At 44.9% G+C, this 19,026-nt stretch overlaps 1 protein-coding gene across 1 annotated transcript in view; it reads right to left on the bottom strand.

Moving 5' to 3' along the window:
* CDC42SE2 (CDC42 small effector 2) overlaps window positions 1-19,026 on the bottom strand; it is an 80,983-nt gene that overhangs the window by 9,203 nt on the left and 52,754 nt on the right. The window contains exon 2 of the mRNA XM_044287424.1: window positions 9,799-10,066. Within this exon, the coding sequence (XP_044143359.1) occupies window positions 9,799-9,852 (54 nt within the window). The 5' untranslated portion in view covers window positions 9,853-10,066. The remainder of the gene's footprint in view (window positions 1-9,798; window positions 10,067-19,026) is intronic.

The following is a 19,026-nucleotide window of genomic DNA, read 5'->3' as shown; positions in this document are numbered from 1 at the left end:
ACGCACGGCAGATGAGAAGAAAACGACCATCATGGCATATCACTAGGCTATACTATGACACTGTGTGGTGGGCCCAATCAATGGAGCCCCTATTGAACAGGGGTGCAGGAGAAAAGCTGGATTTTTTTGGATTTCACTTCAATGAGGCTATAAAGAAAAACTGTCTGAGGGCCACAGCTCCATTGCTGTATAAACTAATCATGGGTCAACCATACGGATATCTACTGGTTACATGCCTTCCAAGTTTCTGTAATTACACAAGCCTGAAACTCAGTTGTAAAAACAGTCAGGACCTACTTTTCACTGACTCGCATTTCCAAAAGAATAAATCCGTAGTGTTCAAGTAGAACCAAGATACAACTGTGTGCCTGGCATACAATATGGCTAGGTACACCAGGACTGGCGACGTCCATGCTGATGTGCATAGTGACACTCCATACCAGAACGACTAATCAACCCAACAAAGGGCAGTCCAGACGACAGAATATGGGGCAGTTCTGCTGTCGTCCTCCACCATACAATCTGTGCAAATGTCTTTCTCAAGTCCAATCCTATTTGAGACTTTGCAATGGGAGACCACTGTTGTATGGACATTATCATGTGTAATAGACATAGGAATAAGTAAAAGTGGTGTTACTGAGTAAAACATGGAGTCCAGGTCCTGGCTGGAGAAGACTTCATTCTTGGTGTACTGACAGCAGAAGAGGTGACACATTTATTAAGAGGTGTGGACTCCTTAATAAATTGGTTGGCTCTTCCTCCAGCAAGGTTTTTACTAGGACTGGCGTGGAAAATGTGGATCTTAATAAATGACCCCCTTGTATTTTTCATCTTAGAATCCAAAATTCTATGCGGACTGATTGAATATACAAAACCTGTATAATTCTAGTGGTTAGAGCTCAGTTACAAATCTTCAAATCCTGAGGAATCCACAGCAAAAACTGCATGAGTTACATGTGGATTTGTCACAGATTCTGCTGAGGGTATCACGCTACGCACTGCAAATGGTGAAATCAGCTGAGACATCTGCATACTGAACTCATGTGGAACATCTGCACAAGCGAGGTCACATTATACATACACTGTCTGCTAGTCCCTGGCCTAGGGAGCTAGATTCCAATTACTCTATTAACTGGAGCGCACCCACCACGCCACACATTACACAGGGTCACTGAGCTTTCAGAAAAGGTTTGATGTCATAGCCACATATCAAAGGTTTTGGAGGTCTGAGTGCTGAGAGCCCCATCGATGGCTAGAATGAGGAGAGAGAAGCGCTCACAAAGAGCAATTGCTCTCCTGGTTGGAGGAGATGGAAAAGAGCTGGACCCACAGAGTTTCTACCGATTCCATCTCGCTTCTTATTCTATGGCGAGGAGCGTACAATGCGAGAGTGCTTCTCTACCCTGGTGGGAGTCTCGGCACCCAGACCCCAACTGATCAAAACCTTTGATAGGCTATCAAAAGTTTTGTCAAAACTCATTTATCCTTTAAGTAACATTGCCACCTCACTCCCCAAAAATGTAAAGTGATTAAAAAGATATATGTACCCAAAAACGGTATTAAAAAAATGACATAACTCTGCAAAAAACAAGCTCTCACACAGCTCTCTATACAGAAATATATACGTTATAGGAGTCACAACATGACGATGCAAAGGACATTTTTTAATGTTTCCCCCTGCATAAACCGTGACCTCTTATCATAAATTCTTCAGTATTGTTTATTTGCATTACTGCAAATATTCGAGGCTAAAAGCCTTCCTCGAAAATGCTAAGAGGAGTACCGGTAGTTTTACTTGTTTGTGAAAAATGTGGTGCAACCGCCAGCGCAACCATCTTCTAGTCACTTGTTTGTTTTCCTACAGCCAGATGTGGAGAAGATCCTATGTCCATGCTTTGGGCAGAAGAAAACAGACCAGGGACTGGAAGATGTAGGGAGGAGAACTAGCTCTCAGGACCAGGGCAGGCAAGTATGGATCTTTCAGTAGTCGATCCAGGCTAGGGGCCTTCAGTTTGCAGCAATCTTCTCTACTGTATCGCTCATGCCCATACAGATTGATAGTTTTTGGGCAGCAGATCACCATTTACACAGGACAGAGGCTCTGTCAGCAATGCCGTCAGACAGAAACCATGATGGAAGCAGAAAGACCCATCATGTACCAGATCTGACTACTGTATGTGTTGTAATTTCCACTCTGAACAGAAGCGATGGTGCAAGTGTGCACAGAGCCTTATGCTTATATTAGACACACAGATGAAGCAGGCAATTCTCAGGAAGGAAGACTTCCTTCCCGACAATCGCCTGCTCATTACGGGAGAGACCACTGACACTACCTGCAGCGATCTCCTCCACAGTCTGGGGAGGAGCGATCGCTAATGCCATTGCTCGTCCCCATACGGAGTCAATTTTTGCTGGCAACAGATTGTGACTACACAGCACGATCTGCCGCCGACAAACAATTTTTAAACCTGCTAAAAGATTCCGATTACCTGATGAATGAGCAAAGGCAATCGGCGGCAGTATTACACTGCCAGAGCATTGCTTATGAACGTTCATGCGAACACTTGTTAGTGATGATATGCGCGATTATCTGCGCATCTAATATAAGCTTTAGTCTTTGGGCCTTCATTTAGGTGTAGATATTGAGGTGTGTGCTTATTTAGCTTCACACAAAGTCTAATGCTACTTTCACATTAGCGTTTTCAATTCTGCTATTGAGATCCATCATAGGATCTCAACAGCGGGGGAAAACGTTTCAGTTTTGTCCCCATTCATTGTCAATGGGGACAAAACTGAACTGAACAAAACGCACTAAAATGAATTTCGTTCCGTCTGGTTGCGCTCCCATCGCGGACAGAATAACGCTGCAAACGGATCTGTCCCCCATTGACTTTCAATGGTGTTCATGACGGACTTGTCATGGCTCTAGAAGACATAATACAATCCGTTGCAGATCCGTTGCAGATCCATGAGGGATCCGCAAAAACGCGAGTGTGAAAGTAGCCTTAGGCCCCATGCACACGGCCTGGATCCCTCCTGAGAGCAGGAGCGCACGGCGTCACTGGTTGCTATGACGCCGTGCGCTCCCTGCTGCCGGCACAGTACAGTAATACACTGGTATAGATCATACCAGTGTATTACTGTATTGCGGCGGCAGCAGGGAGCGCACGGCATCATAGCAACCAGTGACGCCGTGCGCTCCTGCTCTCAGGAGGGATCCAGGCCGCGGTTCCACGGCCCGCACACGGCCGTGTGCATGGGGCCTTAGTGAGAAAGCACAGGTTTAAAGTCCTGCCACGTGGACCGAGAAGTCATTCAGCAGCGGGCTTCAGGACGAAACCAGTCCAGTCTTATTATACACCAAGGATCAGCAACCTCCGGCACTCCAGCTATTCAGAAACTACAACTCTCACTTCTATGGGAGTTAAAAGAGGAGCCGAGCATGTTTGCATACTGGGAGTTGTAGTTTCACAGCAGCTAGAGTGCCGAAGGTTGCTGATCCCTGTTATACACTGAGGATATGCTATTAGATTTACTTAAACACTATGGTGGAACATTTAGGAAAATTGGTGCATCATCCGAGTGGTGTATGCTTCCACTAAATAATGCCAGGTTTTACTGTTACTGTTTTATGCCAGGAACCTTGTGAAACTGCACTGGTCAATAAGAAGTCAGAGATAAGGAAGGCCAGCTGGGTTCAGCTCAGAGACATAGAGCCAATATGGCCACACAATAGGTGCACAATCTGGACCATCTGGAATAGGTTTTAAGCAGCCAAAACAATACATTTGGCTTCAAATACTTCTACAATAGTCATTACATTAGGTGACAGCACAATCTATAACCTGAATTATTAGCAAATGTCCAGTTAGGGCTCTTTCACACTTGCGTTGTCCGGATCCGTCGTGTACTCCATTTGCCGGAATTACACGCCGGATCCGGAAAAACGCAAGTGAACTGAAAGCATTTGAAGACTGATCCGTCTTCAAAATGCGTCCAGTGTTACTATGGCAACCAGGACGCTATTAAAGTCCTGGTTGCCATAGTAGTAGTGGGGAGCGGGGGAGCAGTATACTTACCGCCCGTGCGGCTCCCAGGGCGCTCCAGAGTGACGTCAGAGCACCCCATGCGCATGGATGACGTGCCATGTGATCACGTGATCCATGCGCTTGGGACACCCTGACATCACTCTGAAGCGCCCCGGGAGCCGCACGGACGGTAAGTATACTGCTCCCCCGCTCCCCACTACACTTTAGCGTCCTGGCAGCCATGGTAACCATTCAGAAAAAGCTAAACGTCGGATCCGGCAATGCGCCAAAACGAGTTTTAGCTTAAGGCCGGATCCGGCTTGAGGCCGGATCCGGCATAATGCCGGATCCGGCCTTGCGGCAAGTGTTCAGGATTTTTAGCTGGAGCAAAAAGCACAGCATGCTGCGGTATTTTCTCCGGCCAAAAAACGTTCCGGTCCGGAACTGAAGACATCCTGATGCATCCTGAACGGATTTCACTCCATTCAGAATGCATTAGGATAAAACTGATTAGGATTCTTCCGGCATAGAGCCCCGACGACGTAACTCTATGCCGGAAGACAAGAACGCAGGTGTGAAAGAGCCCTTATAAATATGGAACACATACACAAAAAATAATGCACCCAGATAGAAATGTCAGATTGCTCAAAAACTCTGCATGCAGTTATGTCTCAGGCAGAAAAGTAAGTGGTTACAACTGTGGTCTGATTAGACACAGCCACAAGAGGGCGTAAAAGAGCTTTCCCCGCTGCCCTATAAAAAAGCTCTCAGAGGCTACTTTTGGGAAGAGAGATTGCCGACTGCTAGACATGACTATGATGCATTTCGAACACATTGTGGCCAGTTGACAAACTTTGAGGGGGGTGCATCATTAGACTGAAAGAAGCAGCATGTTTGTTTCAAGGATTTACCTGCCATTTAGGCTGTTCTGACCTAGCTGTTAGGAGGTGTTGGTGGTTGCATGAGTATGGAGGCTTCGTGGTGAGACACAATGCCACAACTGCTGGTCTGAGGATCTGGGGAGCCATCGCATATTACAATCAGTCACCCCTAGTAGTGATACGAGGGACACTAAAATCTCAGTGATAGGTGCAGGACATCCTGTGGCCACGTGTGTTGCCTCTCATGGCAGGGCTTTGAGGTGCCATTTTTTAGCAGGATAACACTCGTCCACACACAGCAAGGTTTCCCAGAAATGTCTCCCCCAGATTTTGACACTTTCTTGGCCTGTCCAGTCACCAGGCTTCTTTCCAATTGAACATTTATGGGACCCACTAGGACCCCAGCTTCGACAACCTACCAGTGTGCAGGATCTACAGGCCCGGCTGCAACATCTGTGGGCAAATGTGCTGCAGGATACCATAGAGAACCTGTATGCCTCCATGTCCAACCGTATCTCATCCTGTATCCAGGCTAGAGGAGGTATAACAGGTACTGGAGCTTCTTTTCACTTGTACAGTGTTGTCCAATAAACTTATCATTTCACTCTAATATTATAATCACTTATATATACCGTCATTACATTCACAGACAAAGTTTCATTCCATTCCAAAATCTCCTTCTTGCTTCCTGCTTTTATCCTAAGGCATTTACACAATTGTATGTATTTTGGGGTCCATAAAATGTGGATCTACAAAATACTCATGACGTCTGTGTGACATCCAATTACTTCAATGGGTCTGTGGTCCGCAAAAACAGGACATGTTCTATTCTATGTGGAACGGACAAACGAATGAGAAAAGCACATGGAAGACTTCTGTGTGTTTTCTGCATCCGTATTCCCGTTCTTTATTCCAGTATTTGCCGCTTTTAAGCTCTGTTCTAGTCAGACACAGCTATGATTAGTGACTCCAGTGTAACTACATTGTCAGGCAGCTGCTTTATACTGCAGCTCTGCTTATTGAGAATAGAAGAACAAGCCTATAATAAACCGAGCAGGAGGTCAGTTCGAAGTGCACTTTTTTCCTTCACAAAGAAAGAACATTTATAAACTACAAGCAACTAAACAAACAGATGTCTAAAGGGTGTATTAGACACCGTGATGCTGCAGATCTTCCCTCCTGGCAGTCGCCAGATAGCAGTGGTGTTCTCTGCTACCCATTACATGCAGCAATGTCCTCTGTGGCATGGGGAAGAGCGATCGCTATACTATCGTTCGTCCCCATGCAGGGCAGACTGTGCTGGCAGCAGATCGCTATTACACAGCACGATCTGCCGCTGGCACAAACGTGATTTTTAAGCATGCTTAAAAATCACAATTGCCCGATGAACGAGCATTTGCTTGTTCATCAAGCATTTTTAGGCAGTATTAGACTGCCAGATGATTGCTAACGAGCGTTCATAGGAACGCGAGAAAATCTTCCCGACTAATATACCCTTAACATTCCTGGCATAACTTTGCATCATTTTCTAAATTTTCCACCTTATGCTAACAGCAGCAAGGCTGTCATTACGTAAGTAAACTATGCCACATATGCCAAAAGCATACTTCGGTGTGAATACCCCCTTACTGTTTATGCAGCCATGTTCTGTTTTTTTGGAATAATACCCCTTATCACGCCTTGCACTCCAGAATTCATGCATCAAACAGCAGCAAATTAGGAAACTGTGACTTTGGGCTTATTTGCGCAAAACCTTGGAAGTCATTTCGCATTTTTACACCACTCACGCTTCCGTTTTAAAAAGTGGGTAGAGAAGTGAGCATGGGTTGCTATGTTAATTGGCTTCACTCCAGATTTATCTACTAAAACATTTTTTTTTTTTTTTTACTTGCAAAAATCTCAATCTTGTTGCACTTGGGGACGGTTATAGAAAATGCAGCAATATCTCAATACCCAAGTCTTAGACTTTAAGGGGTTGTTCAGCCATTAATATTGATGACCTATCATCAGGATAGTACAGTCATGGCCAAAAGTTTTGAGAATTACATAAATATTGGAAATTGGAAAAGTTGCTGCTTAAGTTTTTATAATAGCAATTTGCATATACTCCAGAATGTTATGAAGAGTGATCATATGAATTGCATAGTCCTTCTTTGCCATGAAAATTTACTTAATCCCCAAAAAAACTTTCCACTGCATTTCATTGCTGTCATTAAAGGACCTGCTGAGATCATTTCAGTAATCGTCTTGTTAACTTAGGTGAGAATGTTGACGAGCACAAGGCTGGAGATCATTATGTCAGGCTGATTGGGTTAAAATGGCAGACTTGACCTGTTAAAAGGAGGGTGATGCTTGAAATCATTGTACTTCCATTATTAACCATGGTGACCTGCAAAGAAACGCATGCAGCCATCATTGCGTTGCATAAAAATAGCTTCACAGGCAAGGATATTGTGGCTACTAAGATTGCACCTCAATCAACAATTTATAGGATCATCAAGAACTTCAAGGAAAGAGGTTCAATTCTTGTTAAGAAGGCTTCAAAGCGTCCAAGAAAGTCCAGCAAGCGCCAGGATCGTCTCCTAAAGAGGATTCAGCTGCGGGATCGGAGTGCCACCAGTGCAGAGCTTGCTCAGGAATGGCAGCAGGCAGGTGTGAGCGCATCTGCATGCACAGTGAGGCGAAGACTTTTTGAAGATGGCCTGGTGTCAAGAAGGGCAGCAAAGAAGCCACTTCTCTCCAAAAAAAACCATCAGGGACAGATTGATCTTCTGCAGAAAATATGGTGAATGGACTGCTGAGGACTGGGGCAAAGTCATATTCTCCGATGAAGCCTCTTTCCGATTGTTTGGGGCATCAGGAAAAAGACTTGTCTGGAGAAGAAAAGGTGAGCTCTACCATCAGTCCTGTGTCATGCCAACAGTAAAGCATCCTGAGACCATTCATGTGTGGGGTTTGCAACTCATCCAAGGGAGTGGGCTCACTCACAATTTTGCCCAAAAACACAGCCATGAATAAAAAATGGTACCAAAACACCCTCCAACAGCAACTTCTTCCAACAATCCAACAACAGTTTGGTGAAGAACAATGGATATTCCAGCACGATGGAGCACCGTGCCATAAGGCAAAAGTGATAACTAAGTGGCTCAGGGACCAAAACGTTGACATTTTGGGTCCATGGCCTGGAAACTCCCCAGATCTTAATCCCATTGAGAACTTGTGGTCAATCCTCAAGAGGCGGGTGGACAAACAAAACCCCCCCACTAATTCTGACAAACTCCAAGAAGTGATTATGAAAGAATGGGTTGCTATCAGTCAGGAATTGGCCCAGAAGTTGATTGAGAGCATGCCCAGTCGAATTGCAGAGGTCCTGAAAAAGAAGGGCCAACACTGCAAATACTGACTCTTTGCATAAATGTCATGTAATTGTCGATAAAAGCCTTTGAAACGTATGAAGTGCGTGTAATTATATTTCACTACATCACAGAAACAACTGAAACAAAAATCTAAAAGCAGTTTAGCAGCAAACTTTGTGAAAACTAATATTTGTGTCATTCTCAAAACTTTTGGCCACGACTGTACAAACAACAAATGTAGAGCAGCACTCAGACCTTCATGACCTCACCAGAATGCATCAGCCGACCAACGTCCACAGATCCTCAGTGGTCCATCAAATAACATAAAACAAAAGTGGACGGCAGCATCTCCAGTGTATTTCTTTATTCGACAAGCCTTTACAGAATGCGTGCAGTAAGAACCAGACAGCTAAGTTTCGGCTATATCCTAGCCCTTATCAAGTTTGATAAAGGCTAGGATATAGCCGAAACGCAGCTGTCTGGTTCTTACTGCACGCATTCTGTAAAGGCTTGTCGAATAAAGAAATACACTGGAGATGCTGCTGTCCTCTTTTGTTTTATGATCTCATCAATATCTGATCGGCGGGGGTCCGGGTTCTGGCACCCCCGACGTTTAGCTGTTTGAAGAGAAGGCAGCGCTCCTTGCGTCTCGGAAGTGCAGTGTAAGTTAATGGAGTGAGTACTTGTAATTACACTATGCCACGGCTCCACAGGAGACAAGACGTAGTATAAAGACCAGGAAGTGGTGCTCGCATGGAGCGCTGCGTCCTCTTCAAACAGCTGATCGGCAGGGGTGCCGGGTGTCCCCCGCTGATCTGATGACCTATGTTGACGATAGGTCATCAGTACTAACCAGTGGACAACCCCTTTAAAGATGCACCAAGTCTATCAAACATTGTGCAATATTTGATAAATTTGGCCCATTTACGGCAATGCAGACTCCTGACTTTAAATCTCCCCCTATGTCATTACAGCAGCTGTATTCATGATGTTGCTGTAAATTTCCACCAGCTGTATGACTACTGGAAACACTTTGCCAGAGGTTCACCCGCTGGCCTTTTTATGCCATGTCTTGAAGCCTTGGTACAGAATGTGCAAATAGGATGTTCTTTGTACGCTGAAAAACATAAAATGGGCCAGCAGATGTAACGTGAGAAAACGAGATGTGTCGCTGACCCTTGTGCAGAGGTGTTTCCTCCTACAGGAGAGACCATGCTCATAACCACTGCTGCCAAAAGATAAGAGGATATACTTTTGCAGAAGACTTGACAGGTTTTTCCCCAGGATAAATAGCAGATCATTACTGACCATGCATTGCCAGATGGCCGTCACATACAGGCCTCCGACCACAGTGACTGCTTCACTTCCTCCAGCTGTGAGATACTGGCGCTACATTCACTACAAACAGGTAGTAATAACCGCTATTGAAATCTAAAAGGTATTTTATCTATGACACACACATTTGCCTCATGATGTAAAAGAAGGGTTAGGAAATGTCTCTATAGCAATTCTAGATATTTGGAAATTACTTACAGGCTGCGGTTGTTCTGCAATGCAGCAGTTGAAACACAACCAGAATTCACTCATGGCTAAAAGTCTAGAAAGTTATAGTGCGGACACAATGATGAGAGTCACTCTCCACAGCCCAGTGGAAAGTACTTTGAGCAGCTACGTAAATCCGGTAAAAAAAAGTCCTGGAGGTAATGTATCCAACGCTATGTCAGGTGCTCAGCGAAGCTATATCCTCAGAGAGTTGCGCCTGCATTGAGGAGTGGTCACTGATCCCTATACAGATGGAAACCTAAAAAAAAGAAAAGAAAAAAAAACATCAATTTTTGGTGTCAATATACTGTAAGTCAATCATCTTTTTATCTTTTGAGATTTCTAATGGATGGACAAAGTGACTCTCAATCTTCCTATTGTAGACAATTAAAGGCCATCTGTCAGCAGATCTGTCTGTACCTATGAAACTGGCTGACCTGTTGTACGTACACTTGGCAGCTGAAGGCATCTGTGTTGGTCCCATGTTCATGTGTGTCACAATTGTTTTAATATATGCAAATGAGCCTCTAGGAGCAACAGGGGCGTTGCAGTTACACTTGGACTGACAGGGTCAGGCAGTGAAAGCACGCCTGGACCTGTCAAAGTGCAGAGGGGGCCGCAGCTGCAGAGAAAGCTAAGCCTGTAGGTGTAACGGCAACACCCCCATTGCTCCTAGAGGCTCAATTGCATATATTAAAACAATTCTGACACATATGAACATGGGACCAACACAGATGCCTTCAGCTGCCAAGCGTACATGTACAGGTCAGCCAGTTTTATAGGTAGAAGTCTGCTGACAGATGCCCTTTTAGTAAAAATAAATTGAATTGGCAAAATTACTTGTGTAAAATAGATCTTTTACTGAGCTTTATTTAATACAAGATCCCATGTTGGTTATGATAGGTTTAATCTATGAGGGCAAGATGCCAGCGCTCATTAACGGGTGACCCTGATTGAGACTTCTCCTCGATTACACATCATGTATGGTTTTTGGCTCGAGAACCATCAACATGGGACACATTATCTTCTAAAAAGATGTCCAAACAGTAGAACAATTGCCAGTTTCAAGAACCCTTCTATTCTCTGTAAATCGCATTAAGAAAAAATAAATAAAGCAATAATAATAGTGCATAATAATTCATGCCCTGGGCTTCTCCACATACACACATCACAGCCCATGTAGTTTATGGTGGGTAACCTCACCCGATCAGTGTGGTGAACCAGCTTACGCACAAAACTGTTGCAGAAATGATTCAATGCTGTATGTAAGGCACTTCCTCGTAGATCATGTCCAGGGAGACCTTCCCCACATAAGCCTCCAAGATTTCAGCTTTATCTGTCTAGTATCAGTCCGGCTTACTACGTAAAAGGTGATTTGTATCGCTGCCACCACATTACTGCAGGTCTGTCTGCAGGCTGCTGGATTCCTATGCGTGTGGCACAGCTATAAAAGAGCTGCACTGACCTCAGCTAACCTCACTTCTGCAGCCAAATGTGCTATGAAATACCAAGGTTAAGATGAATTGATTATTCCCGAGGAGAAATCATCTTTAACGCTCCAACTTGTCATTCTTTACAGGACAAATAATAATAACCCTTCAGATTCCTGAGAACAAACTACATAGCGGAGGACAAGTCCACACGAGAAGGACTTCACTGCAGACTGCACCAATGACTGATCAAGTTTCAATAGCAGAAGAAAGCTCTGTGCAGACACTGATCCAGCAAGGAATTCTGGGAGAACGCAGCTCTGGACTATAATACATGCAATAAAGAAACCAATTTATCAACAAGCAGATCATATCTATAACCCATAAACTGGTGGTCATAGGTGGACATATGCTATTTTTATGACTTGTATCGCTCTATTGATCCATCGACGCTGCTGAACATCACAAGTCAAGAAGTCAATATGCCTTCATATTTCAAACCTATGTCCTCGGCGGTAAGTGCGGTGCTGATGAACAGCTGATAGATACTAGCCTGATTGAGGCCGAAAGAACGCTCTTTGGCCTCCTTTGGGTGAACAAGGGCCTATGGGTGTGTTTAACGTATGCGTCGTAAGCATTCCTGGTGCATACAGTAAACGCATACTGTAGTGAACGTTTCAACAATGACCCTTAAGACACGCTGATCATTTATTTAATTGCATATTCCATCGCTTGTATAGCAGACAGTTACACAAAGCAATAACTTGAGAAGCTTGCTTAAACACTCCCACGATATAATCGCCTGGAATCGTGCGTGCAGTGAACGATTCCTGTTGACAGGTACGAAATCGTTATTGTCCAACGATTATTTTTGTGCCCACACAAGCGATCGAACCAACGAGAAATCTACCGAAGGCTGGTTGTCGCTCTATAGGTCATTGCTTTTACACTGCCCAATAATCTTACAGTTTTGCTCGATTTAATGATTTAATCGCCTTGTGTAAAGGTACCTTAACCCATTTAATTCAATGGGGCCTTTCACACACCCGTTTCTTTATAATTGATCCTGGAATCTCACTGCCAAGCCCAATACTGGTCTCTTTTTGTGCATGAAAAGGAACATGGAAACTATGCGTATTTCAAGGAGGTGTTCTTTCTGGGCCAAAAATTGTGCATGGCTGTGTGCATCAAGCCTTAGGTTGAGGCTTCACACAGAAACATTTGTACATCACAAATAAGAAAGGCGTGGGGTAAACACATGGGGCCAGATTTATCATGACTCTGACAGCTCACTCCACTTTAACATATGGCTAAAGTCAGTTTTAGCCAAGTCAGATTTATGATCGGCCCTTTAAGACTGTAATAAATGTGGTTTGACGGTAGCAGTTTATCCGTCAGTAAGCAGCTTTACAAAAGTCGCACATCTTTATGAAAAAGTTGCAAGTTTTTATGAAAAAGTCGCATAAGATAAGCATGGTCCTCACTGGAGTGAAATTGCGACTTTTTAAAAATAGTCCCAATAGTAAATCTGTCTAGAGATTCATTTACATAAGAAAACACGCCCACTTTCAGAAAACTGGCGAGCATAGTGCAGAGCAGATTTGTTCACAGTTTTAGCGTTTGGGACTTTTTCACTCCATTATTCTGACCTGAGCTAATGATAGATCTGGCCCATAGTGTGGCAGCCATAATATTATATGATCTTCTAGGAAATAATGCTTCTTTTTAAAGAACTAAAAATACCGTATGTGTGAAATGTTTGTTTCATCATTTCTACTAAACACAAGGGCAAAGTGAACTGCACGACATTCACCAGTGACAGCTGCTGAAAACAAACAGGGAATATGTCCAGTATGAACTGAGCACAGCTGGATATTAGAGAACTCTTACGCTACTCTATGGCCTAGGACCAGTGCAATGACAACCTGTCCGTTTCACTCCGATCAACTAGACTAATAATCTACACCAGTGCTCCCCAACCAAAGTCCCCAAGCCAGGCAGGAAGCCATCAAGGATCCCCAGATGATTTGCCAGGTGGCAAAACCACTTTCCCATCAGCGTTTTGGCATTTCCGGTCTGTCCCGTTTAAGGCCAATGTATTGTGCCCCGTTCAGGATGCATCCGTGTGCATTCCGTTCTGTCACCGGACACAAAACTGCTCCAAGCTGCGGTTTTGTGTCCAATCATCGAAGCAGAACAAACCGGATCGGTCATTAAAAAAACAATGTAAGTCAATGGTGCCGGATACGTTTTTTACAGATCCCATCGATTGTCAACTATTGACTTACAATGTTTTTAGTGACCTATCCGGTTTGTTCCATTTTGATTTAACACAACCGCATCCTATTGGAGTGGATGCATCCTGATGTGTTGAATTGGTCTGGTTTTGAGATCCTCTGCCAGATATCAAAACTGGAAAAGAAAGAGCAGATGTGAAGGTAGCCTTAATGAGGTTGGCAATCACTCGACACTACGGCTGGCCAAACACATAAGATAGCTGCTAGCCAAATGACTCCTGATCCCTCCCATGCATATGCATGCTCAGCAGTGTAAGCATATGTTCTCAGTAGAAGAGGGGAGGAAGTGAGTGCCAGAATCTTCTGGAAGTGTCTCATCCTCAAAAGGATAGGGCAGTTGAAATACAACATGCCTGACCCTTCTTTTCTCTGATATCTGCCACTGGGGGAGAGCAAGGGGGCCCTTATACAAATTAGGTAGTTGGCAGGTTTGACCAACAAACATATATGGCCATCCTAAAAAGCAATGCCCGGGGCCCTCATACAGCTTATACTTACCCCGCGTCGCTCCTGATCCCCGCATGGCCGCCACTGCATTTCCCCGTTGCATAGAACAAAACATCCGGAGACCGGGGTGGGGGTTAGGAGCCAATAGCAGGCCGCGATGGGGGACAAGCCTCCCTAGATGCTGCCGCCGCCGTGTGGGGATCAGGAGCGAAGCGGGTGCAGGGGAACAGGGCAAGTATGAGGGGCCCAGGCATCGGGGCGCATGTTTGAAACTTTGGATAAGCTCTTTAAAAGGCACAACACATCACAATTATAAAGCAGATCTAAAGTGTGTACTAGTGGTAGATAAAACAGGGGAATTCCACAGAAAATAAACTAGGAGAATTCTTCAAGCTTCTCTGGTATTGAAAGGGTAAACAGAAAAGTCCCTGGGTTTACTTTTGTTACAAGGGCTTCACGGAAACGCCAACTGCTTGGATTTCACCTTGCCTACAGGTTACTTCTTGTTAAGAACTGGATTTATTAGCATAATCACGCATCATTAATGAGGGGTAAATGCTGTCCTCCACAGAAGTCCATCCAACTAGGGGGGTATTCAGCTATAAAGGAAGGAAGAACATTCTGAAGCCTGGAAAGTGGGGCGACCATCTTGGTCATGGCTGCGGTCTATAGGAAGCTGCATACACAATCTTCTGTGTGCCCTATGTGCATAAAGCCTGGAGTTGGGCGGAAAACCGGAAATTCATCAACAGCTTCTTTAAGACGACGACGCTGATGCCTTAAGCTTTGCATAATGAGTATGTGCTTGTGAAAAATGCTGACAAATAATTAAATGTTAGAAATCCACGCTGTGGCACACATGGCTGAACTGGATGATAGAGGAGCTGTAATATGTATATCTTCTGCAGGGTTTTATGCTGTGGTCTTCCCGTTAGACACTGGAACCTACAACATACAGGAGGTAGCAGACATCCTCCCAACCTCCGCTAACTGCAGAAAATCATCTCCCAAGACCCCAGAAATATACATCAGGTATAGGACTATGGTTCCTACTACTACGTAGCACTGCCGTGACTGGAAACCTGAGGGGGATTTATCACGCCTGCTTGCAAATTACATTTTGCACATATTTACAGAAATATTTAAACTTTCCTAACTTCCTTTGAAAGTAAATATGCAGGTGTAGACTGGCCATAGACACTACTGGGAAAATTAACGATGCGGGGAGCAATAGGCAAATGGTGGCAGGACCCCTACTGAATTCAACAGTAAGGGTCCATTCACACGTCCGTTGTTTGTTTCCTGATCTGTTCCGTTTTTTGCTGAACAGATCTGGACCAGATCTGGACCCATTCATTTTCAATGGGTCCTGAAAAAAAAACGGACAGCACAATGTCAGATTTTTTTTTCAGGACCCTTTCAGGACCCATTGAAAATGAATGGGTCCAGATCTGTTCAGCAAAAAACGGAACAGATCAGGAAACAAACAACGGACGTGTGAATGGACCCCAATTATCATCCTCAGGATGGCAATAGGTGCTATAGAAGGTATTACTGGGGGCACTACAGAAGAATTTGTAATACTGAGACACTATAGGGACATTACTATGGTTCTACAGGGGCATTATTATTACTGGCAACATGATAGGAACATTATAGGGGGGCACTATACCTATTAAGGGTACCCTGCTTTGCACAATTATTTTTTATGGATAGTATTTTCAGGGTTACTATCTTTATGACACTATTATTTCTGCAGTATAGTATTTAGGGGCACTGGGGAGCACAGCAGTTTGTGTTAATATTAGGGGTGCACCGAAATGAAAATTCTGGTCCGAAACCGAAACCGAAAATTCAGGATACCCCTTGACCGAAACCGAAACTGCCTTTTTGCCCAAATACTTTTAAAAGACCCCCCACCCCATAACAGTGCCATCCACAGACCCCCACCCACCCCATAACAGTGCCATCCACAGACCCCCACCCACCCCATAACAGTGCCATCCACAGACCCACCCACCCCATAACAGTGCCATCCACAGACCCCCACCCACCCCATAACAGTGCCATCCACAGACCCCCACCCACCCCATAACAGTGCCATCCACAGACCCCCACCCACCCCATAACAGTGCCATCCACAGACCCCCACCCCATAACAGTGCCATCCACAGCCCCCATTGTACAATTAATAGATTAATAGAAAATAGCGGGGAGGGACTGGGAGGAGGAGCTGGGGGCCGGTGCGTTCACTGTTCTCCGGCCCCCAGCTCCAGTAGTTATAAAATGTTGTACAATTAATAAGAAATCTATTCATTTGGCCCCCCTCTGCAGTATTACATTCAATACAGCCACATCATACTCACAGGGCTGTCATCTTAATGCTGGCCGGCCGGGCAGAGGAGCGGCAGCATCACAACTGACGTCATGTGCCCGGCCTACTTTCTGAATGAAGGAGGCGGCGCAGGCATGTGACGTCAGTCGTGACGCTGCCGCTCGTCTGCCCGGCCGGCCAGCACAGCCCTGTGAGTAGGATGTGGCTGTATTGAATGTAATACTGCAGAGGGGGGCCAAATTAATAGAATGCTTATTAATTGTACAACATTTTATAACTACTGGAGCTGGGGGCCGGAGCACAGTGAACGCACCGGCCCCCAGCTCCTCCTCCCAGTCCCTCCCCGCTATTTCCGGCCGATATGTAAAAATATCGGCAGAAGCAGATTAGGTGCATTCTCGGCCGATATTTTCGGTGCACCCCTAGTTAATATGATGGGCAAGTGAGGACTCCAAGATGTCTTTGTGGCAATCTCTGCAGATACTACGCTGAAAGAATGTCATGGTGGTCTGGGCCGAATGGCAAAGATGAGTAATGAGAATGTAAAAGGTATGTAGTGCTGTATTCTCCAGTATGTTTGGTAGTGCTGAAAGACCAGGCAGTATGCTGAAGGTAAGGCTTGCTCTGTGCTGTAGCACATGTTTCACCCCCAGCCCCCTCCTCCATATCTTAATTTAGAGACAACTGGAGTAGGAGGACGTGGGTGGAGTGTGGTAGCTGTTGCTGGAAATTTGTGCAAAATTTTAATATTTGGCTCTACTAGAGCAGTATTTGGAGCTGCACTGTGGTACGGATGACCCCACCTACTGTTGCATCATCTTTAATTTGGACCCACCCACAACATGTGGCCACTGTTAGTTACCTGTCCGCAACAAGTCCTGCATTTAAAGAGGACGGTCACCACTTCTGACATGCCTGTTTTAATAGCTTCATGCATTCCCCATTTCTACTAGAAGTTATGAACGAATTGCTAGCAGTCTGCAGTAAGGGTACAGATAGGTGTTACCAGTTTGGGGGTGGGGGTGGGGGGGGGGGAACCTGCACAGTCTCACTCTATCCAGTCAGTGCTGCTATTGTCAGACTGTGCAGGGACACCCACCCAGCTGGTTACCACCTCTCTGTACCCTTACTGCAGACTGCTAGCAATCCATTTATAACTTCTAGTAGAAATAATACAGAAATGGCACATCATAGAGACATAAGAATAGATGTTCCAGAATTGTTATTACATGGGGAATGAATGAAGTAATTTAAACAGGCATGTCAGGAGCGGTAAAAGGTCCTCTTTAATGAGTCAATTATACAATATTAGAATATTTAGTAATTAAATTTTGAAGGCAGATTTGGAGACTGTACATTTTCACCAACTCCTACTCCAATTCCATAGCCCCAGTAAAGATATATCAAACAGAAAAATATGCCCCCCCCCCCCCCCCCAGCCTCTGGGGGTCGAAAGCTGACAAAAAGCACAATAAAACAGAAACGTAAGCAGGACCTGTCTTACTCCTAAAGCTAAACTTCAGGTAGAAAGTGTCAGGAACAGTATGAATACAAGTTATGTCAATGAGTGTTCCAGGCTCTCCTAAGAAATAGGAGAATGGCGAGAATGGAAAGAACCTGGCACAGCACCCTGCCATTCATTCAGCTCTGAGCAGACTACCAGATGGTAATAAATATACATTTATATAAATCTTTTCATGTATATTACATATACAGGCTGTATAATGTAACATGGGTTATGGGCGAGCTTCCGCCCAATTCTTACAAGGCACTTAAACCATTTCCTTGCCGGTTTCCTCTGTAAGACCTCATGCACACGACCGTTCTGTTTTTTGCGGTCCGCAAACCGCGGATCCACAAAAAACGGAAGCCGTCTGTGTGCCTTCCGCAATTTGCGGAACGGGCGGCTCATTGTAGACCTGCCTATTCTTGTCCGCAAAACGGACCAGAATAGGACATGCTATATTTTTGGGGCGCGGTCTCGGAACAGAGCAACGGATGCGGACAGCACACGGAGTGCTGTCCGCATCTTTTGCGGCCCCATTGAAGTGAATGGGTCCGCACCTGAGCCGCAAAAACTGCGGCTCGGATGCAGACCCCGAAAAATGGTCGTGTGCATGAGGCCCAAGGCAGGCATCCTCAAACTGCGGCCCTCCAGCTGTTGCAAAACAACTCCCAACATACCCGAACAGCCTACAGCAGGGCATTGTGGGAGTTGTAGTTTGACAACAGCTGGAGGGCCGCAGGTTGAGGATGCCTGGCCTAAGGCATATGACTTTTTGATGGTATCAGACATATCTCCTCAGGTAACACCTCGCCGGTTAATCTGTTATGATGGGACGAGTTCTGAAGCTAGGACTATGTAGGAAACAACATTCACTGTGCCCTCTTATACAAGATAAGGGGAACAAGGTTCATGTGGTGTCAGTGCAGCAATAGACTGGGAATAGGAAAGGCAATGGCAGCATGTATGAATATGGTTAATGTTCAGTACTAGGCAAGTCACAATATCAAAGCTATATTATACGAGTCTGAGGCAATATCCATTTTATCTTTCAGGCGAATTTCACATGTCCGGGAGCAAATACGTAGACATTTTGTATCTATGCAGCGTAAAAATCTGCGTGGAATAATGAGCACGCTCTGGATTTAAAATATGTAGTATGCTCATTATTGGCACAGAAAAGCTGAGGATCAGCCCCATTTTCAT

Source organism: Bufo gargarizans, chromosome 1 (assembly GCF_014858855.1).
Source record: "Bufo gargarizans isolate SCDJY-AF-19 chromosome 1, ASM1485885v1, whole genome shotgun sequence".
Classification (NCBI taxonomy): Eukaryota; Metazoa; Chordata; class Amphibia; order Anura; family Bufonidae; genus Bufo; species Bufo gargarizans.
Note: the sequence above shows the minus strand (reverse complement) of the source record. Positions and strands in the feature narration are given on the sequence as shown.